This window comes from Bombus bifarius, unplaced genomic scaffold (genome assembly GCF_011952205.1).
Source record: "Bombus bifarius isolate JDL3187 unplaced genomic scaffold, Bbif_JDL3187 scf7180000008213, whole genome shotgun sequence".
NCBI lineage: Eukaryota > Metazoa > Arthropoda > Insecta > Hymenoptera > Apidae > Bombus > Bombus bifarius.
The window spans coordinates 1426648-1452992 of NW_022884516.1; the positions used below are offsets into that span (position 1 = coordinate 1426648).

Sequence of the window (26345 nt, forward strand, 5' to 3'; positions counted from 1 at the left end):
ACACACCTTCAGGGTGTGTTTGATTTCGGATGCGATTGAATATCGGTTTTTAACCTTTCAATGATTTTCTTACATCTTGTAATTATTTTCGAATAGAGGAACTGTTTCATAGTTCTTGTAAGAATTAGGTATGTATTTGGTTGGAATTTCAGTTACTATAAGGAGAATTTTCGAACAATCTGCATCAGGATCGTATCATGGAAGAAAGACATTCCTGATATTGTGAAAAGTATTCCACAGATACCGATTTGGTAGACGCTGGTTCTAGAATTTAATCGATTCTTGTCTTAAATTAGTCGTAGACAAAGTAAAAATGAATTTTCTTAGTATAAGGTCAAGGATAGCGGAATTATTCCAGATATCGTGGTGTTTCGCACGTTCTAGAGAGATAAAAACAGAGGCTCTTATCGAATTTACGTAACTCTGTGATTCTCTGTTCCGTTAAATATGATATGTCATTGTCATTTGTACAATGCAAATTGTTGTAATAATGGAACTCGTGCTACGCGTGTTTTCGAGTTTCTTCGTAAGAACTCCCACGAATCGCTTTGATTCGGTGGAAGAACAACTTCCACCACCTCTCCACCAACTTTACGAGCCACTGTCGCGACTGCAAAGAACTCCGACTTTGTCTAGCTCGGTGTTAGCACCGGTCAATACTAGGAACGTTGCATCAGATAACAGCAACAATAGGGAAAAGATGATAAGATTTCTTAAAAGGGTATAAATATACAAAGATCAAGGTTCTTACGTTTTCTTACACATTCCTAGTATAATTATCCGTTGTTTGTTCTTCGTTTTGTCTTATTATTCGATAAATTATCCTTCGTTTAATTGGCCGTTGATTCAATTGATCAACGACTTCTTCGAGGTCCACGATCGATCTATTTACACTTAAATGGGTTTTGTCGGTTCTCCGATAGTTGAACGCTACGGTTGATACTTTCCGGTGACGATGATCGATCGCCCGTCGTGGAAATTAAAATAAAATTACGCATTGACCTAGATTCACCGACGACACACGATGGCGATTCATTACTCGTTAGTCTGAAAGGACGCCCTAGGTCCTTTTTATTCTTTCTCACGTTGACAATCCACGGTTACCAGGCGTGCGGCAATAAAAATCGATGAATCTCCTTGTTACAACTTTATTCGATTGAATTTTATCGGGCCTTTGTACGTATGAAATCGGTTTAATTCGTATCTGGCTGGAATCAAGTTGTCGTCAAGACACGCGTTTCTCTGTGTAGCTAATCGATTTAAGCGAAATCCTAATTATCAAGATACATATGGTAGCTTAATTAGAACATGAAACAATCTTAAGCCAAATCAAATTTTTGTAATCGATATACGTGACTCACCCCTAAGTGAATATAAACTTTTACCACGTACTCGACCACTTTAATTCGAATTTAATTCGATACTAACCCAAACTCAATTTTTCCAATGAAAATACAATGCTTAATCCAAATCTGATACAATTTGAATCTCTTTCATAAAGCTACGTTTTCTGGTATCTTTCCCAAAGTTACTTTCAAACGCGAAGAATTCATTGTGGCTCGCGTTAGATCATATTTATTTGTTAAATTGCATAATACCAATCGATGTTACTGTAATACCATAACACCTACGGAAATAGATCAATGTTACCATAATACCCGCTGAATCCTATCGAAATCAGTTTACTTCGTATTATCTCAAATTTGCATCACTCCCCTCAATGTAGAACATTTTCTTACTGTCCATTGTTTTAGATAATGTCACGTAATCAAAATTTCCAATTAAGCGTGTTATGCGCCGATATTTCGACATGAAAAATAAAATTCCAATCTCTCGAGTCCTAATTTCTTTCCATTGTCTCCCCCGTTTTCAAATCGCGTCGGAGTTTCTCGCTTAACAGAAAGGAAGGGACGCGGACGAAGAACCCGGCTTTCTCAGCGATCAATAAGTTATTCGCGGCCGTTAAGTACCATATTAGCAATTCCCTCATGGGGACCTCGTGGTACTTTTCTTGGTGGCGACGCACGTTCGCGACCAACCGGATCGACTCTTACGAAACCGTGGCGAACACGGAACGACGTCCTCGTCGTCGCAAGAACTTGAAATAATCAGCGAGGATTAGATAAGGGAAAGACGTTCTTAACTGGTTTTAAGTCTAAAATAGATAACGCGGAACGCAGTCATAAGGGTCAGACCTGGTTAAACCAGTCGTTTGAAACTCGACGTAACGAACAAGGTCTGATACGTCGTTGCCATTTTCCGGTGATGCGATTTTCTGCAATTTGGAAAATTTATATTTGTGGTATTAAAACTACTGGATTTGTCGATATGACGAATTTTTTATTCTTTATAGAAATTTGATAGATTTACATTTTTCATCTGAATTGCTGGTTAAATGTTTTGGAAGTTACATCGTTCGCCTGTATTGGGCTTCATGTCGAGTAAATCTTTATCTTCTGTGTTTCTTGATTGTCATCGTTGATCGATAACGTTAATTTGCGGTTTACGCTCGATAACGTTGATTTGCGGTTTACGCTCGATAATCGCATTGCCCACGCTCAACACTTTGCACTACGTGGGATAAACCGGAAAGATCGGTTGTCGACAAGTCGACAATATTTTCATGGCCACGGTCGACATCGCCGGTGTTCAAAATACGTAATATGTAGAATACGAACAATACAAGCTATTTCGCTGTAATTTTCCCACACTACATATTCATTATTCGAATAAAGTGTCTAAAAACTTCTTCTAAAACGACAGGTAAAGAATAGGATGTCTGCGATTCAAACATTAAAACTAAACGATTGAAGTATAAAACCTGTCCAAAATGGAAGCTCTTAGCTATATATTTTAGAAAAAATCGTATCCATCAAATACATCCTTTGAATTTTATGAAATCGTTAACGATTGAAAAATTCCTCAAAATCTATATCTATAAAATTTCTATGAAAAAGTACGAATCTTTTTAATTTTATGAAATCGTTAACGATTGAAAAATCCCTCAAAATTTATATCTACAAAATTTCTATGAAAAAGTACGAATTTTTTTAATTTTATGAAATCTTTAGCAATTGAAAAATCTCTCAAAATTTATATCTATAAAATTTCTATGAAAAAGTAGGAATCTTTTTAATTTTATGAAATCTTTAGCAATTGAAAAATCCCTCAAAATTTATATCTATAAAATTTCTATGAAAAAGTACGAATCTTTTTAATTTTATGAAATCTTTAGCAATTGAAAAATACCTCAAAATTTATATCTATAAAATTTCTATGAAAAAGTACGAATCTTTTTAATTTTATGAAATCTTTAGCAATTGAAAAATACCTCAAAATTTATATCTATAAAATTTCTATGAAAAAGTACGAATCTTTTTAATTTTATGAAATCTTTAGCAATTGAAAAATCCCTCAAAATTTATATTTATAAAATTTCTATGAAAAAGTACGAATCTTTTTAATTTTATGAAATCTTTAGCAATTGAAAAATACCTCAAAATTTATATCTATAAAATTTCTATGAAAAAGTAGGAATCTTTTTAATTTTATGAAATCTTTAGCAATTGAAAAATCCCTCAAAATTTATATCTATAAAATTTCTATGAAAAAGTACGAATCTTTTTAATTTTATGAAATCTTTAGCAATTGAAAAATACCTCAAAATTTATATCTATAAAATTTCTATGAAAAAGTAGGAATCTTTTTAATTTTATGAAATCTTTAGCAATTGAAAAATCCCTCAAAATTTATATCTATAAAATTTCTATGAAAAAGTACGAATCTTTTTAATTTTATGAAATCTTTAGCAATTGAAAAATACCTCAAAATTTATATCTATAAAATTTCTATGAAAAAGTACGAATCTTTTTAATTTTATGAAATCTTTAGCAGTTGAAAAATCGCTCAAAATTTATATCTATAAAATTTCTATGAAAAAGTACGAATCTTTTTAATTTTATGAAATCTTTAGCAATTGAAAAATACCTCAAAATTTATATCTATAAAATTTCTATGAAAAAGTAGGAATCTTTTTAATTTTATGAAATCTTTAGCAATTGAAAAATACCTCAAAATTTATATCTATAAAATTTCTATGAAAAAGTACGAATCTTTTTAATTTTATGAAATCTTTAGCAATTGAAAAATACCTCAAAATTTATATCTATAAAATTTCTATGAAAAAGTACGAATCTTTTTAATTTTATGAAATCTTTAGCAGTTGAAAAATCGCTCAAAATTTATATCTATAAAATTTCTATGAAAAAGTACGAATCTTTTTAATTTTATGAAATCTTTAGCAATTGAAAAATCGCTCAAAATTTATACCTATAAAATTTCTATGAAAAAGTAGGAATCTTTTTAATTTTATGAAATCGTTAACGATTGAAAAATTCCTCAAAATTTATATCTATAAAATTTCTATGAAAAAGTACGAATCTTTTTAATTTTATGAAATCTTTAGCAATTGAAAAATCCCTCAAAATTTATATCTATAAAATTTCTATGAAAAAGTACGAATATGTCGTTTTGACGATGCTGCTGGCATAAATGCCAATCGATATCAACAAAATTAATAAAACTAGTCAAACATCGTTCCGGTGATTCGAAAACGAAAGTCAAATTCGAGATCCTGTACAAAGGTTGAATATTAAAAAACCGCAAAATGTTTGCGGTCGTGGTATCGAATAGCCATTGATTGGTTGTGCTTCGTTTACGAGACGCTGGTCGTTATCTTGACCTAACAAGCTTCGTTTTATTTGCATTCGTGAGCAATAGACCGGTTCGTTGCCCTGTTTCTCGATCAACCAGAAAACGATTCGCGTATGGCGACTATCGCGACTAACGTTTACCGGTATCGGTGCCAAAATGTATCCGTGTCTCTTCAAATTTTCGTTAACTTTGCTTTGCTTATTCGCGTCTGATTCGGCTACTAAACACCTTGCGTCTAAACTTTCCTGATAACTTTGCTCTACTTTTTCCTCGTTTTTCTCAAGCAGAACATTCAGGCATGCTAAATTACTTTTTTACAACTTTCTTGGCCGTCTACTCAACTTTAATTCACACTCGTCGACATTTTCATTTAGGTATCGCCGATTTCACTCCCAGCTACGTGCTATCATATTCAGCGAAACAGATTGTCATAATTTGCACAGTCATCTTTTAAACCATTTTTTATTCGACAGAAAATATTCGAAATTTGATATGAAACGGATTGAACATTTTCAAACTTCCCGTGATATGCAGTCACTTTTAAAACATTCCGTTTTATAAATGGCACATTAAGAAAAACTTATCGAGATTAAAAAATTATTGTTGAAATAAAGTACGCGATATAACTGTATGCAATATATTTATTTGCTAACGGAGATAATCTTTTCGTAAGGTGCACGAAGATTTCTACATCCATCAAAGATCTCTTTAATGTTATCCATGCGTTATTTAAAATAAATGTTTTAAATCAATAAAATAAAGAATTACGTTAATACGAGCTTAATAGAAATTATCTCCTTATCGGGTTCAGCCTTCGGTTAAGAACAAAATTTTCCTCGTCCAGCTAATGTAATATAAATAGTCGGCGATATTTGCACGTGGCAGAAGTACAGAGAGCGCGAAGACAGCGGGATAGTGTTCGATTTAATTGAACATAGTCTTCCTTGATCGGGAGGACGGAATCGAATCGTCGGCGTTCAGATAACACGAACAGCGGCCACGTTAAGAAAAGAACGGCGGTGAGAGCGAGGTCAAGGTCTCCTGCGGTTCTCCGGTCCCCTAACTTATTAAATCCTTACGTCACCACACGTTGGCCAACGTACGAATCGGACGTTCATCGAATAGGCCTTCGAGTAATCGGAATCTCAGTCTCGTCTTTTGTTGGAGTTCGTAGGTATCGCGTGGCTCACTTGACTAAGCGTTTTAGAAAGAAAAAATATGTTGCGTCAGCATCTACGATATTACGCTGACAAACGATCGTCGTTATGCGACACCCGAGTCCTGACATACGAATTTCGTAGGAAGAATCGAGGAAAAGAAGGTCGAGGAAAACACGTCTGTTTTTGAGAATTTTTTAGAATCAGTGGAGTTCTGCCTACGGTTTGTAATGTACAGATGAGTAGATTCAGCGACAGTAGTCGGACCAATCGGTCATTCGGGCAATAATTAAAACGCCAACGATAAATAAATATACAATTAAAACATTTCAACAAATACAGTGCACGTAAATGGAATTTGTATTTATGATTTTACGTTATTTAGAGATGAATGAAATTAAAGTAATATACATGAACTTGAACCGAAGATATTGGGATGAAAAGCAAGCACAGTGGAATAGTACTTTAGAAGATAACCGCTGAAGTAATCGATGAAATATTAAGTATATGGATTTAGAAACTCTTCTGATCATGGAACATTAAACGAAAACAATAAGCAAACGAAAAAAGCTGAAAATGAAATCCTCGATTCTTGGAAGAGATAAAATCGATATAACAAAATGCTGGATAACGTGATACGCTCGATTTCATGACAGACACCTTAAGTCAGGTGTAATAAATTGGACCAAGGGAACGAATGACAGTTGCGTAAAAACGACGAGGTTCGCTGTCGAAGAACAAACGATCGTTCGTCATCAGCGATGAAAAATACACGTAACGATTGTTAGGATTCATGTCGAGGCAGTGTGTTTCAGAATCTGACACGATCGAACGTAGCATTGTGTTGCGTATAAAACGTAATATAGTAACTCGTATTAATAGTAAACGATGACGTTATTGGGCGTCAGTTCAAGGCTACTCTCCGAGCGTACTCGCTTTGTCTGGAACCTTTTGCTCCGTCTTTCCTTCTCCAACCTTTCCCAGTCCTATATTTTCTCTCTCTGTCAGTCATATTTTGACTGTTCTCGTCTTTCTTCCATGTCTGGTTTTTAAGGCAATCTTCCGTTTTACGATTCTTCTTCCCCTTCTCTCGTTTTACGATCCCCTTCTTCTTCTTCTTCTTCTTCTTCTTCTTCTTTCGTTGCTCGATTAAAGGGAAGATTCTGCAAACTTTCCATATTTCTGTTACACAAATTTGCTTGGTTATTCGTTGTTACCGTTGAAATTATTGCAAATCCTTGTCCACGCTTTCGATCGTGACGGATGCGATCGAAGATATCTAAAATTAATCGAGATATCTTTCATCATCGCGTCTGACGTGAGTTATTATATACATTTGCTCGGAATCTTTTTTGGCGAAGGCGTCAACGTGGCGTCAAAGTTACCTTTACATTTTCTTCAAGCGAGTCATTCTGCTTCGAGCATCTTCGTTCATACGTTCAATTCGCATATAATTCATATTCCATCTACGAAATTCCAAATTTATTGCTTCGAGCTTATAGAGAACTCGAGAGTTCTCGAGAGCGTAAGAACTAACAGCAACTCGAGAATTAATAATTCCAATGATCCGAGTCTAGATAGAGATCTTCTTTACACAAATTCTAAAGATTACCATCGTCAAATAGAAATTGCACGAATCACACGGTAAATCAAGAGCAGTAGATTACATTGTTTTTCTTTTTATCGTATCGAAACCCGTAACGAACGTTACGGTAGCAACAATTTGTTCCTCTCGGTATTGTACGCTATTGTTCTTTTCTTTAACGATTATAGTGTCTATAAAACATCGTGCACCATACAAAACCATATAGAAAATATTTTACGTCTCACAGTCACGGTCATTATCTCTACAAAATGAATAACCGATTTACCAATTATACTTCAAATAAAGGAAACAGATTACAACACGTTATTTTGCTTTTCATCGCGTCTGGCGTATCTATCTGCTTCCGTCCGGTTTCTCTCGATACCGGTTCTATCTCGTCTACCTGCTACAGACACCAACCGTCTCGTTCTATCTGCAGCTAGATCCGCTAACTTTATCTTCGTCTAGTCGGGCTGGTTAGTCGTCTGAACCGGGCGAACGAGAAGCGCGAAATTGCAGAGCGCGCGATTTAACAAGGGGGAAGGACTTCCTGATGAGGAATCGGCGCAACCTGCCAATCCAATTGGGTCGATCGATAATCTGCTAGCGAGCCGGCGTTCATATTACGGGGCTTTAATCGCCAATGAAAGACAAATTCGATCCAAGATGCTACGAACAACGTGTTTCTCTAGGCTTCGTGGTAATCGGATTTCGTTTCTTTTTTTTTTTCTTTCATCCAAAGTCGTACAAGTGATACTTTACATTCGCGTATTATCGTGGATGATCCATAGGTTTGATAACGATCCGATAGATCTCGAAGTCGATAGAGATAGATCGTTTCGTTCGCAAATAAAAGACGAAAGGTATCAGGTACCTCGTTTTAATCGAATATTATTTTTTTACTTTCTCTGATTTTTCTCCGACGCCAAGTCAGACCTTGAAAATGGCGGGGGCGAAAATGAATAAAAACGAGGGAAGAATTAACGAAATAATATTTAGCGATGGAAAAGTGACCTTTGGCTTATTCGTACGAAAGACGATCCAACGCCTGGTCGCTCGAAATCTCAATTTCTTTTTTGCTTGCCACGGTAATTTAAAACAGCGTCATATATTCGACAGTAGCGCCTTTGATAATTTATATTTAGAACGTAATACTTTAGGTGTAACACTCGCGATGTGGCATTTTTGCGCGCACGTGGCGTGCAGGTGCGTTCCCATTCAGAAACGCCTGGCAATTATCGTCGATGAGTTCGCAACATCTTGGAAATTGAATGGAGTATTCGTTACTAGACCAAACATAGACCAAGTACCTCCCGTTAAGCGATTACCTATCCCTTAGACACGTGATGGACAGGGTTAAGCCATTACGACAGCTCGCAACCTCTATATTCTATATTCGTCCCTGGATCATTGAAAATGTCGTGCCAGGGACGTCAATATCATGGAAAAATATAAACGAAATTCTTGCCACTTCTTTGTAGTAAAATAAATAGAAGATAACGTCAATAATGACGTCATTCTTATTTTATTTACTCTGTTAAGTCATAGTAATTTAAGAAGCACAATTTGCAATTTTAATAAACACTGATGTAATAAAAATGAAACCCTCTAATTAGACGAATCCACCCTCTAATGGATGGTCTGAATATTCTTTTTCTTATAAAAAGTTCTAATCGATACTTGTAGGTCGTAACTACAAGGCCAACGCCGTAACTAGATCACTTTTTGAATCGAGACGCTTACAATTAGCATCGTGAGATACTTGAGAATGAAGTTACGATAACGTCCAAAACGTTTGAGATATGCCAAACCTCGTAACAGAACTGAACGGTGGAATTTAATTTAATTTAATTTAAATGATTACTATGTCGATTTGAAGTTCCGATGTCTGACCAAGAACCGAACGAATCTACTGAACGATTCTAATGGTCACAGGGAACCGATCGATAACGTCGCGTCGATGACATTGCTCAGACTCCTAAACGTCATTTACTCGAGACTTTAATAAATCATTGGCGCGCTAACCGTCATAGTGCAAGAGTTGCACACCACCAGCCTCGTGTTCTCTATTTATAGACGTGATACTTTTATTCCAAACACGTTGTTAGTTTCAAGAAAAGTTACGCGATTCTCCGTCTTCTTCTTTCTCTCTCTTTTTATCTGTCGTCTCAACCTTGCGAATCTCGTTAGAAAAAACGAATGTTCCCCTTACTACTCGACCTCAATCGACTGGCGTACGAGCGAGTTTACAGCCTATTCGAGGACGAACGTCGATTTCATACGAGGATTAATCGCAGAAAGACAACTTCGGCAAGGATTTTAGCGGTCGAGGCACGGTCGGCACGCACGCCACGAATTTTCTCCAATTTGCTTGACGAGCAACCATGGTCGGCTGGCGGCATGCGATCTTACTTCATCCCCTCTGCACTCTCATTAGCAAGTAATTAACAAACAATCACGCGTACAAACACACGGTCGTAATGACCCGGCATAAATTCCATTCTTTTGTTTCATTTCATTTTTTAATTTATCATTTCCACGAAGAATGTTCTGTTGCCTGGAAAATTATTCAGGGAAAATACTGCTTCGCAAATCGAGCGGCGAATATTGAAAACTACAGGAAGAATAGGATTTGTCGAATTATGGAGATCTATAGAAATTTTATATTTTCCCTACTCTAGTAAGTTACCATTTTGATAATAAACTAGTCTCTTCTAGCCGATTTTTCTGATTATCGAAAATTAATTTTTTACTTTAATAGTTCGAGAATGGAAAATATCGAAAACTGGAAGAACAGATTCACGTAATTTTTGATATTTCCTCCCGATTGTTTTTCTTGTTTCCGTTGATCGACGAAACCTTTCGAAAATCGTAATATCGTAGTTGGAATGAATCGATCGAACGAGTTATTGGCTGGAACTCTCAAAACTTCGACCCTCGAACACCTCTCACATCGTGTGTGCAACTGCATGCATAGTAAATGGCGTGCAGTTGCATTCGATAATTGGAAGTTAGGCTTTCGCGTTCTTACGAATGCGGCTCTTTAGGAAAGTCGTTGCAGTGAACATTATTATCCCGTTGTGTAAACTTGTTGCTGAAACGAGCTCGTGAGCCATTTTCCACGGTAATCGTCTCTAGAAACGTAAGTTAAGAATCACTAGACGTACTTCACTTTGATACTTATCTCTTCGTAATGTATTTTTGAAACGTTTTCAAGAGTTTGAGCATCGATAGACGTGGAACGTATCACGATGCGGAGCTTAAGTTTTATACATTGCAGTTTCAGTTGTATAATAGATCAATTCTCTTATCGCGCTGGGAATGTCAAGGCCTTGCTTCGTTATCTCAACCACCGTCTTGTAATCATGCTTGTTTAACGATCGTGAATTTCTTTCGCTAATATGACGAAAACAAACGTTAGATTGCCCTCTGTGATTAATTGTTTTTTTTTCTCTTTTAAGTCTAATTCTTTTACTTTTATAAACTTCCAGACATTCTGAGAAAATTCTACGATATTTCTTGATATTTCTATTATACGACGCGGTATTTCAAAGTTATTATTTTCGATTGTTATCTACATCAGAATTATCTATGACACAAAAGCGCGACTGACGAAGCGATAAGAGAAAAAAGGCAAAATTGAAATGTTACTCTTTATCTTCAGATATTATGTTTCATTCCTTATGATCTGCTGGGACACAGAACCGTGTAAATATAGAGTAACAGTGGTGTAATAAAAATACGCAGAAATACACGGTTGATGAACCAAAGGAAATCGTAGATTCGTCACGGGTATCGTTTGTACGTCGCGATCAATTCGATATCCTTTGCAAACAGGAAATACAGAGTGCCTGCGTGATTCTTTTCATCAACCAACAGTAGTTTACTGTACGAAATCAACCCTAACAGATACGAGTTTCCTTACTTTACTATTAGCTGGTTTTTATCAAAATCACGTTGTGTTTCTATTTATCCGATTAGTACATTTGACTAAGCTTTCAAATGAGAAGCAACGATGGAGAATAGAAATACATCGACGATTAAATTCGTAATGTGCGTTTGTAATTTCACGCAAAACTCCAGGCAAAATATATGAAAGAAGATAAAATGTACGAAACGACGTAATAGAATCGGCATAGAATACGTTTTATACGGAGATCGGAATGATATGTATCGGACAAAGTATTTCAAAGATTCAAGCTGTTAGAGTGGACGTGAGACTGGAAAATGGGACAAAGTGATCGATGAAGCAGACATCCTTCTTCGAAAGGATCGAGAAAACGGACAAGTTCGCAAGATTGCAGTTGGACGGAGTGATGAGAAGCTCGAGCCTTGTGAAATCAAGTCAGGAAAAGAGAACAAGGTGAGATGACGAGGGGAAAAAGCAGCCTTGCTCGATTTTCCCTTTTTCAAAAAGCATTTTCTGTTACACGGCCTGGGATTACCGGATGATCGGGACCGGAGAACCTTCGTCAATTTCACGAGATTGCAGTCGAGTAAAGAGAATAGAGGCCACGATCTAAAACGAGAGATAAAGGAAACTATCTATTATTTTCCTCGTTGGATGAAACATAATTTACCATACGAAATAAATAGAATTCTTACTCCGTCATGAACACCCATCTGTGTTACTAAATTGAACTCAAACAAAGAATTATTGAGAATAGAGAGAATAAAACCAAAAAAAAGAGGAAAAGAATCCTCGAGTTGAAAGGATTGGACTTTAGAAAGAGAAAAGAGTGGGAGATAGAGAAAAGTTAATATAATCAAAAGAAAAATGTCGATTATCTTCCTTCTCAAGGACACCTACGAATTGGCTCATTAACTACGCAGTTTACGTCAATCTCCATCGATTTTACGAAATCGAAATGAAGGAAAGGAAGAAGGTGATTCGCACGAAAAGGAAAAGGAAGCTCGATCGATTCCCCCTCTCTCGTAAGAGAGACACAGGCGCTATCAAGCATATGAGGTCATCCACGAGAATTTGTCTCATTTCACCGATCTCGCTGTCCTTTTCTCGCCTTTTGCTTTCAACATCTCTGCGTTGTGCAGGCTGAACGAAAGCGCTAAAAATACGAATTTATATGCGCGACTCGTGTTATGCGTGTGCCTCTTCCCAAGTAAAAAAAAAAAAAAAAAAAAAAAAAACAAGGGAAAGAGGGGAGAAAACCGAGATCATTTTAAAATGTCAGACCTACCGTTCGTCGATGGAAAAGGAGAAGAGACGAAGAGTATACGCGGGCACAAAGACAGAAGAACTTCTGGAAGGGGAATTGCTTAATTTAGTGCTTTGTTAATTGGCCACGGGTTGGACTCTGTGTAGGTAGCTACCGAGAAAGATATATTTTTAAAAAATCTTCGGTATCTCCGTCGAATGCAAATCAGTTACGAATACTTTGACACATTTGATTTACACGTGGATCCTTTGTAAACGATCGAACTAACGTTATCGATCGAATTTTTCGAAATATCAAATTTCAAGTTGACATTATTAATGAATTCGCGAGACTATAATATACGCAAGAAATGTCACGAACATCGAATGACCACTTCTGTCGGGCTTCGACGTGATCGTGTCGATTGTTTCTGTTTAATTACGTTTGGTAAAACGTGACTCGGTTGCACGTCTGATACCCGTTATCTAGCGTCGAGACACGTTCGCCTTGTAAAATAGGGACTTAACGAGCAGATTGCAACGTTTCGTTGGACGAGTGTGCGCAAGTTTAAGATAGGTCGGAATTTACTCGTTGCTGATGCAATTTCATATCTTGCATTTTGTATATTTTACGTTTTAACACTTTTTAGTGTTACACTACAAATTACGGATAATTTGTATTCCATTCAAAGATTCATCTACGAACACTGCTTATTCACCATACAATAAGCAGAATGGAAAATTCGCAGACAAATAATTTAGCGATGAAAAGGTTAAAGATGAACTATGCACGAGCATTTCTAACGCAACTACTTGCAAGCCTAATGATCATTAGCATATGAGTACGTCTATACGTCCGTTATGCGACGCACAGTAGATAAGTAGCTTGCTTAGTCGGACACAGCCTATTGAATTATATTTTTCGTGAAAAGCGACCGCACCTTAGGGACGATGCAACCAACGATAAAAGTCTGACGAATGCTGACCTGAAAATACGAGGGGATTAATCGTCTTTTCGTCGTCCAGAGACACCGCCATTTTACGATGCACGCGAACACAGTCTCGATTCTTTTTTATTCTCTGCAGGAACGTTATATTCGACCGTAGCAGTGTACGAATCGTATTTCTTTAAAATTTATCGCGCGTCTCCCAATGGCTACGACTCCCATTATCGTTCCATTAAGCCGCCAATAAAATGTCAAATCCCCGTAATTTACAACTAATAACGTAATTCCCTGTTTACACTCGGTCTTACGACTCATTCTCTTTTCCTTTTCTACTTTCAATTTCTTTTCACCGGGTAGATACCTCGGTTCGGTCCATCCTCGAGTTTTTGCTCTCGTCTCCGATCAACTAGCCGTCACGGCGAACGGTTAAATTACATCGTTGCCGCGAAACGTGTAATTTTACGGTGCATTACGTGTGCATCAAACACGTGCTCTTGTAATTTTCCCAATGCTGTGTGAATTAATAAAGCGGCCGCGGCTAATAGATAGTCCAGAGCTTTAATCGTTTCGAGATGGATTTTTCTTTTAACAATAAATATATAGCAACGATACGATAACATAGATCGTATAATACACTCAACTTTGATAAGATATAGGTTGGTGGTAATTTTTTAAATACGATATGTACGTAGTTCCTTTTATCGTATAATAGAATCCTATGTTCCAGTGGATCTCAATCCAGCCATTTTCTTAAGTTACCGTGCAATATACAGGGTGGTTGGTAACTGGTGGTACGAGCTGAAAGGGGGTGATTCTACGCGAAAAAAGAAGTCGAAAATATAGAATAAACATTTTTCGTTTGAGGCTTTGTTTTCGAGAAAATCGACTTTGAATTTTCGCTCGGTACGCGTGCGGTACGTTACAACGGATCTCACTGTACATCGTTGTCTCGATGGAAAAATTAAAAAAAGAGAAATTGAACAAAAAATTTTTATTCTATATTTTCGACTTCTTTTTTCGCGTAGAATCACCCTCTTTCCGCTTGTACCACCAGTTACCAACTACCCTGTATATACACCACGAGCTTTTACGCATTTATGAGCAATTTAAAGATACAAAAAAACATATAGTATAGTACTCGACATACTATTTAGTTAGTCTAGGTCCTGCTTCTTTGATTCTGTTCATAAACATATGAATTTTCATGGTATGTGGTTTTGCGCAAAACGCGAACCAAGTGGTACGAAATGACGAAACAATATTTCACAATAATTCATATCAAACACATACGTAAAATTTTATAGTATAAAGACAAGTATTGCACGGTATCAAGTACAGCATTAAAGATGACGAATCCGCGATAAACATGCTAATGCGATATTTTAGCAGACAAATAATCTGAATATTCATATAATGCTCAAGTTCCATACTTTTATATTGTTGGATTTATGGTGGGGAGGCAACCTCGAACATCAAGTTCTTCGATCGAGGCTATAGAAATGTAGATCATGGTGGCCACTCGTGGGAAGCTATCGTATTGTTTGCTAATAGCTATTTCTTGTATCTTAACGTGATAGATGAGTCAGGGCTTTTAAATATGGTTGAGAGCACTCGCATATACATAATTCGACACTCGAATATTTCTACTCGCCACTATATCAACGTCCTATTATTATCACGCGAACGATATTCTCATTGATGACACGTCGAGAGAAAGACGCAACTAGCGTTAAATGAAAGACACTCTTTATGAGACTAACGGTACAATATACAGGGTGGTTGGTAACTGGTGGTACAAGCGGAAAGGGGGTGATTCTACGCGAAGAAAGAAGTCGAAAATATAGAATAAACATTTTTTGTTTAATTTCTTCTTTTTAATTTTTCCATCGAGGCAACGATGTACAGTGAGATCCGTTGTAACGTACCGCACGCGTACCGAGCGAAAATTCAAAGACGATTTTCTCAAAAACAAAGCCTCGAACGAAAAATTTCTGTTCTATATTTTCGACTTCTTTTTTCGCGTAGAATCACCCCCTATCCGCTTGTACCACCAGTTACCGACCATCCTGTGTAACCTGAAAGTACAAGCCAACTCGAATCCGCGTCGTGAACTTGTTAACACGCAGCCATGGAAGAATAAAAAGCATTTGACGACAATGTGATAATAGATTTTTATTAACATAGAATAGCGGATACGAGGAAAATATATACTCCGACATAGTGCGTCTAACGTCTTTTCTTCAGACTATAGCAGGAACACGCGAAAGGGGAACAAAGCAGCGTGTAATAAGCACGTCTGTCGCGAGAAGTGACAGAACGCACTGTGTATGCAGATCACGTATGCGTGCCAACAGCGTCTACACACGAGCTTCTTCGTCTTGCACGCACGTGCAGCGTGAGCACTTTTTAATTGACCCTCGGTCCCTAGCGACTTTTCCTCTTGCGAGCTTATCGACGCCAACGATCCATCGTCCAGCGTGCTCGTTCCCAAAATAAGAGCGATACATCCCTTGAAACGTGATTTATAATACGATTCACGATAGAGATTACGGTGTTTTTCGCGGGAACACCGTAATTAGGCTTGGTCTGAACGTTTTTCGTACGGAGACGAAGGGTGCATAAAATTAGAAACCCTGGGAATTCTCGAATTTTACTTGTTCCGAGCCACTCTGCGGGAGTTCCCTGCACTTTCGTATTGTTTACGATCGCTCGAAATATTAACGTGTAAAATATTAACTAATTAATTCTCACAACTATCCTTAGAAAGTTGGCAAGCATTTTTTATATTCCATAGAATAAAATACGGTTCAGAGTATTACAAGCGATCGAGAGTGCTGTTAAATTGCAAGCTAATAGACGTGGTGAGATATAAGCAAGATATCACTAGACGGAGTCTATCAATGTCACGTGTAGACTACAAACGTTTCTTTAACGAAGGTATTTTAACGTCGATGTTGCGAAGTGAGTAGAGTAGTAATATGCGTACTTTTACCTACGTTTTCTAGAACGCGAAAGGATAATAAGACAAGTCCAAGCATATCGTTCCGTATGTAAATTTTGTAGAAAGTATTACGTTCTTGATTATCTTGATAAAAAAAAGTTTTAACTGCAGCGTTGTAAATGGGAATGAAATGACACAAAGGTTAACGTAATTGAGAACGAACGTATGCTTTCTCAGCTATTAATAGCGAAAAGAACATACGTAAATGGTTGGCAAAAAATAAAACGGCACATTGGTTCTTTCAGCTAGAAATGAATGAAACTCTATCGTATACATGATTCGGGCTACCTGGAAAGATATTTTAAAGGCCCACGTAAGAGCGCGAACGTTTACTGCCAATAAAAGCAGTCTATTCGACGCGGCATACGCGCATGGCTAAATTTACTACGTGGGAAACTGGTTTCAGCTACTTCGCGGCGATACCTTCACTATACCACTCTGATCGCCAGTTTTTATTTTCCAATTAACCATTTAACAGAAGATTCGATCAGTTTATACGCGATACGTGGAGCAATACCGATTTCAAGCTGAGAGCGTGATTTCTAACTCGATTTACAGTTCACACAACGCAACGATCACGAGGCTCCGCAATTGTCGATGACGTAATGACAAGACTGTACGTAGCATTTATTCAAACGCTGCGTACGAATATTATCGCCTATGTTTTCTCGCCATCTCCATCACGAATTTCGTCGAATATCGTGTCATAATTATTCTTGGATTTCAGAGGCCAATATCGATTATTTAACGATACGGTATACGAATTGCAAATTCCACAACAGTCACGATACCTATAACTATAAGATCACGATACGTATAAAAGATATTTTTCAAGCTTGATAAAACCAGTTTTTTCCTATGTGCTCGCTTATTGCGAGAATTAATGCGATTCGTTTATGTATTCGTGCGTAGAATTTTCACTTATCTCGAAAGGCTCTAAGGGGATTAAGTGTCGCGGACGATAATGAGAACCCAGACAATCGACATGTTTCGAATATCAATGATGACAGATCTACGAAGACTTCTCAGTTTCTGAAAACGCTTGTTTTCTTTCCAAAAGAATTTTCAATGTTTTGCCTGTATCAACAATTAACAGATGTTATTAAATAATTGGTCGAATTATTTGTAAAATAACGCTTAACCCAACTGCGAACTTAATTTGATAAACAAAACTTGTTTATCCCTCATGATGCTAATTCAATTCGCATCTTGAGACGAATTCACATAATGCTACAAAGTTGATGCTACCTCGAGATAAATAGTTAAATTTACAAGCTCTTCCACTAGAACTAAACAAACTGAAAATTCTCGTACAATTAGACGCAAACTTACTAGCGCCATATCGCAAATAATAGAGAGACGTGGAAAATATCGTTTCTTAAATTTAATTGATACGAGGAGCAGACGATTAAGATTATTACTACGAAAATATCAAATTGGTTTTAAGATAAGCGTAGATTTAATATAATTGTGTCGCCAATTTATAAAAAATTCTCTTCTTTTCTTTTCAGACGAACAAGAACGCGTACAGAAGAAAACTTTTGTCAACTGGATCAATTCTTACCTTTCTAAGGTAAGGACAAGCAGACAAAAATTCAGATAAGACTCGTAGAAACAGCTTTCCGGAACCAAGTGACAGGACGAAGAACTCGAAAAACCTTCCGGTTGTTTCTCTTTCCGCAAACCATCTCTTTCCTTCTAAATAATTCCCATACACCGAATGTTACGCAAATTTTCTTGCCTCTTCTTCGTTTTTTATCGTCCCTTCTGTATAATAATGCATCGTTGAAATTACTGCTCATCACGAATATCAGAAGTTCGGTGGAATAACTCGTGCCTGGCTCGCGAGTCTCGATATCGCTCCCCTACTTCCGCACTTCCGGATACTTCGAAACTTGAATTAGAAATCCCGGAACTCGAGGACGTGCATGCCCCAGAACCGGCACGACATTGCGTTCGATGCTGTCCTCTGATCGAAATACGGAAGATTCACCTGTCGTGCTATTTTTAATTTATCCAGAAATACACGCACAAAAACTGTAGGGAAGATTCGTTCGTCACGAAATGAAATCCAATTCAATCAGAAACGTGACGTGAATTTGGAAAATTCCATTAACATTTATTTCCTTCGAACTTACAGTTACGACAAAGTTTCTCGTAAATAATCGTAACGACTTCGTTTTCTCTCATACAGCTGGGGATGTTTGACGATCATATATTTTTATTTTTTTTTTTTTTCGAAATTTTTGTTTATGAATTCTCGATTGTCGTATACAAGTTTCGTTGCGAGCGTCGAGTAGCAAGGAAGGAGAGTATCGATGATCGAAATCGCTTTCAGAGAAGTCCACCGCTTCGAGTGGACGATTTGATCGAGGACCTCAAAGATGGTACCCGCCTACTCGCATTGCTTGAAGTTTTGTCCGGCGAGAAGCTGGTAAGTTTCAGCAACGGTTGTCCTGTAACTCTCGATCGATAAAATATGCTCGTACGAAACGCGTTTGTCTGTTCGCAGCCGGTGGAAAGGGGCCGAAACCTGAAGAGACCGCATTTTCTTAGCAACGCAAACACAGCGCTTCAATTCTTACAGAGCAAAAAGGTGAGTAATCGTACTGTTGAAAAAACCAAAACCAGAATTCTGAAACTTCAAATGTGAGATTGAAAAAATTCAAATTGAAAATTGTTGTATGGCTGGAAAGGCGTGTAGTATAATATACATTTGTGACTGTCTGTTGCAGATCAAGCTAGTGAACATAAATTCGTCCGATTTGGTAGACGGACGACCGCCCGTAGTGTTGGGCCTGATATGGACCATCATTCTTTACTTCCAGGTAGACGTTCTTCCATTCGTACAGTCGAATACAATCGAAGCTATTGAAAAAATCGCACACGTATTACTAGAATGCGGTAGTTGCTTAAATAAGACGCCCGTGCCACATGTAACATCGAATTACATAAACGCGTTACGATATCCGCGCGGCAGCACTGCGACGATCGTTTGCAGCGGGGATTAATTTGCTTGTATCACGAAGTTGTTCGATCACTTTTTTCCTACCCAATTGTTTCGTGAAATCTTAGAGGAATAATTCTTTATACGAGCACACCGTTCTTTTTTTAACCAAATTTTTTTCCACTTAAAGTTGATAATTTTTCTTATTAACAAAATTAATCCTCGTTAAGAGCGAAGTAAGAAATTACATTCCATTCTGCTAACCGTATTTATTCCATGAAAACAAGCTACGATCGAAGGATCGAAGGAAGGTGAGTAGCTAATTAAAAAAAAAAAAAAAAAAAGAACTGAACCAAAAAAAAAGAAATAAAAAATAAAAAAAAGAAAAGAGATTGCCGTCTAACCTGATACGAAGTTTATATGAAAAGTAAAGCCGTAGAAAAAATCTGTGTGTACAGAGGAGAGTATTAAGTTAGCACGCACCTACATGATCTTACGCATCACCCTAGTACGCACGCTAGTCCTTCCCTTTGTGAATTTTTCTGTTCTCACCCTCGATACCCCGACCTTGTTGGTTGTTGTTCGAACTCCATATTTCGCGGTCCACTGATCGCGCGTTTTTCTAGATCGAGGAAAATACCAGAGCTTTGGAATACCTTGGACATACGTGGGGTAGTCAGAGCAGTTTAGAGAGTCTTAGTACCCAAGGATCCGCGACCAGCGAGAGGAAACGCATCAGTAGCGAGAAATGGAAACAGGGAGCGAGGAAGACTCTGCTTCAGTGGGTCACCAACGCTCTGCCAAAGTCAGTATTTTATATATAATCTTTATATCTAGCTATTTGTCGTTTAATGTCCTGATGTATAATAGGATTCCATGTAATTTGTGCATTTGCAAAAAAACGGGACACGCAACAAAATCCACCGCTTTTAACACACTATTAAAAAATATATCACTGAAACTAGCAGAGTATTTAAACTGACCAATTCATAATTTTTCGTCAAAATTTGATCCTGTTTATGTGGTGCATTTCTAGCCACGTGAATGATTCTTTTGTAAAACGCAAATGAAACATTTTCGTCTTCGCATTGTATGTATATCCTTTTACATATCCTTCGAGTTGATTTCTTTGATACTAGTTTCACGCTCTAGTCGTTGAAAGTCCTGCCATTGGAAAGAAAACCAGAATTAAAGCGTCGAAAATACCGTTAAACCAGTGCTAATATCGCAACACTGATAATTTCCTAATTTACAAAAAGTAAACGTTACTTTTCTCAACACAGGGACATCCAAGTGCGCGACTTCGGCGAAAGCTGGCGTGACGGCAACGCCTTCCTGGCCATCATCGACGCTATCAAGGCGAACTTGGTGAACATCGCGGCCATGAGAGAAGCAACGAACAGAGCTCGTCTAGCAACGGCGTTCGACGTGGCCGAATCCGAGCTGGGTATCGCCAGACTTCTCGATCCCGAGGACGTCGACGTTCCCCAACCCGATGAAAAATCAATCATGACATACGTGGCTCAGTTTTTACACAAATATCCGGAACCGGGATCCGCCGCTTCCGATTCGTTCGCGGCCGTACAGCAGGAGTATGATAATCTGCTTGGTTGGTTGTACGAAAGGCTGAAATACCTGGAACAGATGGGTAGCTCCCCGTTGAGTTATGATGTATGTTTTAGTGTCTGTACGATTATTTTGGTAATCGAGGAACAGCGGTTTTAATGGTGTTTTTTTGTTTGAATTTTATATTCGAAGGAGTACGCCGCGTTGAAAGCAGAAGTCGAGCAACAGAGGGTTGTGTACAATAAGCTACAGCGTCTCGTCGAGACGCCTAGCATGATCAGCATCACGCGGGACTCGTGGAAGCACGTGCAAGATCTGTGGAAGACCCTGGAGATGCTGGTGAGTTGAAATTTTATGAGATAATAAATAAATCTATTGGGATGATTGAACAGTCAAAACAATGAAAATTTCGACTGGCAGCTCTCAGTCTGATTAACGTTCATCTGTGTACCACGTTCGATCATCAAAGTTTGAGTTTAACAAATTAATTATGAACATTTATCGCTGAGTAGGCAAATTGCATCGTTGACGATCCGAGTGAAGTTTCAGCTCAGGAACTCTATTAATATTGAAATAAACTTTTAATGTTTTACTTAATAAATGATCGTTCGATGAATGGATAAAAGTCTCGGAAGATTTTCAAACTTTTTCGAAATCCGGAACAGTAAAACTTAAATATCAATGATTCGATGTGTGTATGGAGTGTGAAAAAATATGTTTGCCCCTAAAGAATTAACTAATAAACGTAACTTGTATATAAAGATATTTTCTATTCGAATTTCGCAGATGTTACGCTGGCTCTGGCTCCTAGACTCCTATTTGCCAGGTGAATTAGGGGTCGTGGGAAGATGGTTGTGTCGCGCAGAGGATCTTCTGCTATCCGACAACGACATCCCCGAGGAAATGACAGAAGAAACCGCCAACATAATCTCGAATAAGCTCGAGGAGCACAAAAAGTTTTTCCTCGATCTTCCGTCCATGACGGAACGATTTCAAGCGGCGAGAAGTAGCGAGGCCGCGTTGAAAGTACATCCTCAACAACTGAACGAAATGGCGACCCGATTGGATAGTCTGGCGAGTCGCGCCGCCAAACGTAGAATCCGACTAAAGTTCCTGGAGCATAAGTGCTGCCTTATTGCTTTCTTGTTCCTAGTTGAAACGAAGTTGAAGAGTTGGAGCGTGAAATACGATACCGAAGAGAGTGTGCACCAGATGTTGGAGCAATATAGAAATTTCGTATCGCGAAACAGAATTTTCCAGGAGTTCCAGAAAGCCTACCTGGACATGCAACAAGTCGTCGAGGACTACAAACGCGAAGGTGACGTAGGTGAGCGGTCATCTCTGTAATTTTATTGATTTAGGCCACGACAATTGTGCATTAAAATTTACAAATTCTCAATTTTGTCAATTAATTGTATTTACTGATCCGATGTTCAGCGTTTGTTATTAAGGGTAGAGACGCGAAAGTACAGTTTTCTCTGGGATACCAAAATGACTACCATTTGCTCTGCCTTAAATTAAAGAACATTTTTTTTGAGTTTAAATAGAGATATTAATAACAATCGTTAGATCGTAAGTCAGCACGATTGATAGTCTTTATTAGGTAAAACACACGATACAAAGTTAATACGGAGCACTTTAAGATTAAATAATAATTATCGTAAATTACCGTTAATCATCTACGATTCGACGATACCAATTGAGAGTTATAAATTCCGATCGTGGACAAACGTTTACTCTACAAATATCTGTTTTGCTATGCCCTAGACACTGAAGAAAGAGCGAGCATCGATCGTTTCATGCGAGAGACCAGCGACAAGTGGAAAAGCGTGTCCATGGATCTGCGTTGCGTGCAAAGCATGCTTGAGGAAGTGGTAGCATATTGGCGTCGCTGGAACATAATCTCCGATGAGTTCGTGACTTGGTTGAACCGTGCTGAACCTGCCTTGAACCTTCCCGAAGAGGACAAAATGGAATTCTTCCAAGATATAAGCGTGTGGAAAGACAAACACCAACAATTGTCGGACACAGTGACGTTCTTAATCGCCACATCCGACGAACCAGTCGCCCTGCAATTGAAGCAACGTTACACGAGTCTAGCTTCTAGATGGGACTCGCTGTTCCAGGAAGCGAAGCAGTACATGCACGCTGGAGACGTGATACGAAATAGAAAAGACTACAGACAGGGCGTGGAAACTTTACAAAAGTGGCTGAGAAACGTTGAATTGGCGTTGTCAGCTACCGATCTAACCTCAACCGAGAAGATCAAGGCCTACGGTGAGAAGCTGCAAGTCTTCCATAATGAAGTAGAAGGAATCGAAGATCTTTTCAAGAGTATCAGCAAAAAATTCCAGTCACTTATTCAAGATTTATCTCGAGACGAAGTAGACAAAATGATGAACACCCTGAAGAAAGAGAAGGAGGCGTTGGTCAAAGTACGAGCCTTAATACCGATGCAATTGCATCTGTACCATCAACTTCTGGTTCAGCAGGAGTCTCTAGAAGCTGGCCAGAAGGAAATAGCTGCCTGGTTGGACGAAGCAGAGAGAATGTTGACCAATGTCGACTTATCAGGTGGTAGAGAGCATATCTTGGCTCAGTTGGAGCGGCATAAAGCCTTCTTCTCGAGAACTCTCTACTATAAATCCATGCTGGAGTCTAAGAACAAAGTATTCTCCAGTATAGTGAAGTCTGTGGACAGTCACGCGGATGTAGCTACTGCAGAAGGTGGCAGAACCTTGAGAGAGTTGAACGAACGGTTCAATCGAGTGTCTCAAGCGGCTCAGGCATTGGAACAACGGCTTCAGGAAGCTGTTAGATGCTGGGCCAGGTTCAAAGAATGCGAACGACAGGTCTGTGAGTGGCTGTCGGTCGCTGAAACCATGATGAATGACAAACATACCGATAATAGACGATCTATAGAGTATCACAAGAACTTCTTTAGCAATGTAAATGAGAAGTGGATCCAAGACTTTGTGAACGCTGGACAAGACTTGAAGAATATTCTGCCCGTTGAGAAGCAAGCTCCTATTTTGGAAGCTGTCGAATCGCTTCAGAAACGTTGGAAGGAGGTGTTGACGTTCGCTCCTCTTCATTTAATGAGACTCGAGTTTCGCCTGGATGAAACCACGTTCCTGCAGTACCTGAAGGAGATCGAGGTGGAGGTGAATTCGGAACAGCAGGCTTTGATGAAGAATGACAATGTCGAGAATATACTGCAGAGGAATAAAGAGTTTTTCGTGAACCGTGGTACAGTTCTGGAAGTAGAGAAGTGCCTGCAGACTTTGAAGAAGATCAGCAATGCTTATAGCCAGCTGATACCTAACGATACTAGTTTGTCTGAGGCTGCACAACATGCTGAACGCCTGTGGGAGGATTCCGCTCAGAGAGTGGAACGTTTGAGGGAACAATTGAAACAAGTGCCTGAGCAGTGGGCTGCCTATAAGAAAAAGTAAGTATCGTGAAGGCTGTGGATCATCTATCGTTGACCTATAGTAAATTTGAAGAATTTCCATTCTTCGAATTATCTTTTTACGAATCTTTTTTATTTAGATTTCTATTTTTTACGAATTTCTGCTATCTTCGTAAATTTTTATTCGTATACGAATTGTTGATTCAGATTTGACGAGATGGTACGATGGATGGACCATGTAGACAGTAACCTGGCGACTATTCTGCACGAGGTGAATACGCTGGAGGAATTCGAAACAGAAAAAACGGTATTCCAGGTAAGGATCATCCCTATTCTTACTCTTAAACAATAATAGAAATTTAGATGTGTGCATTACAAGGCATTGTTAACGCGAAGCATTTTTCTCTTCACCACGCACGTTGTATTTAAACATTTCTTCTTCATTCTCTTCTTGTATTGCTTACACTGGACGTAGGTTCAAGTGTTAACGGTAAGTATGATCACGTACACTTCACCATGAAAATTCGATATAAAAACCTCACGTTACGATATCCAAGATAAATGTGGCATATTAGAATAAATTTCTTCAAATTATTCAACAGAAAATATGTAGAGAAGCAGACAGTAAGCGGGAAGAGATGAAATGGCTGGTCCAAACCTTGGATAGCCTGACTTCCAATCGTTCAGATCACGAAGCCCTTTCAGAGCAGAACCGTTTGGAACAGTTGATTACTCGTTATAAGAACCTCATACCAACCATAGAAATCACCATGACGAAAACCGATATCTATTCGAAAAGCTACACGTACAGAAAAGAAGTGCGCGAGGTGTGCACTCTTTTGCACAAGGTCAAAGATCAATCGAAGGTGGACGTAGTGTCTGAAATCCCGGAGACCTTGCAGACCGCGGTTACTCATCAGGAAAGCCGTTTGAACCAGTTGGAACAACAGAGATCAAATATCGTGAGCATGCTTCAACGTGGTAAAGATCTTTTGAAAGACCAACACGCGCCTCCATTTGTGTCCTTGGAGGTTCAGCAATTAGAATCAAGCTGGAATGATACTTATGGTCAGAGCGTGGAGACCTTGAAGTCTCTGAAGAGCTCGCAGAAGTTGTGGAATACTTACTTGCAACAGAAAGAGGAGATCATGAGATTAATCGAGCAAGCTGAGGAAGAATTGAGAAAAATCGAGTCGACTACCTATTACGAAGCGTCCCAGGTATCATCCGATCTTCAGAGTAAGCAGGACTTTAGCTCCACATTGAGAAAATCCACCGAAGAAATGATGAAGAAGCTGCAAGAGACGTACAGTCATTTGACAGAGATTGCACCACCTGAAAGAAAGGAAGTACTGAAGAAAGAGATCACTCAAACTGAGAAACGAGTGGAGACTACCCTGAAGACCGTGCAGGAGAAGGTTGTCTATCTGCAGGAGCATAGTACCAGGTGGAACAAGTTCCAGGCGAAATTGAACGAGTTGCAATTATGGACGCAACAAAGTGCGCCTCAATCGATTGCAGATGCGGAAAACTTGGCGACCACTCCCGAAGAAATGGTTTATAGAACTGAGATCTTGCAGAAAGATATTCAGGAGAGAAGCAGGACGTTGAAATTCCTCGAAGAGGAATCGGAGAAATTGGTGAAAGGTACGAACGAAAATTTCATTATTTTTTGCTATATCTTTTCTTTCAAATTTCTTCATGATAATATTTCGTATTTTTACCATGTTTTAATAAAGTTTCAAACAACTTTCTCATTTATACTCGTAGAGTATGTCGAAAAATTTGGTAGTAAAAGATTGAGACGCTCTGTATAAACATTTTATCTCTGTTTTTCTTTCTAAAATTAATCTATGTATAAG

General features: G+C 38.3%; 1 protein-coding gene across 14 annotated transcripts in view; it reads left to right on the forward strand.

Moving 5' to 3' along the window:
- LOC117210805 (nesprin-1) overlaps nt 1–26345 on the forward strand; it is a 112153-nt gene that overhangs the window by 1411 nt on the left and 84397 nt on the right. For 9 of the 14 annotated variants that reach the window (XM_033454165.1, XM_033454162.1, XM_033454153.1 and 6 more), the window contains exons 2-14: nt 18070–18131; nt 18897–18992; nt 19071–19154; nt 19294–19386; nt 19793–19816; nt 20132–20310; nt 20789–21176; nt 21264–21410; nt 21858–22398; nt 22839–24522; nt 24691–24799; nt 24959–24973; nt 25086–26130. In XM_033454165.1, coding sequence (XP_033310056.1) covers nt 18070–18131; nt 18897–18992; nt 19071–19154; nt 19294–19386; nt 19793–19816; nt 20132–20310; nt 20789–21176; nt 21264–21410; nt 21858–22398; nt 22839–24522; nt 24691–24799; nt 24959–24973; nt 25086–26130 — 4467 coding nt within the window. The remainder of the gene's footprint in view (nt 1–18069; nt 18132–18896; nt 18993–19070; nt 19155–19293; nt 19387–19792; nt 19817–20131; nt 20311–20788; nt 21177–21263; nt 21411–21857; nt 22399–22838; nt 24523–24690; nt 24800–24958; nt 24974–25085; nt 26131–26345) is intronic. The other 5 variants (XM_033454166.1, XM_033454167.1, XM_033454159.1 and 2 more) reach the window with 3 other exon arrangements.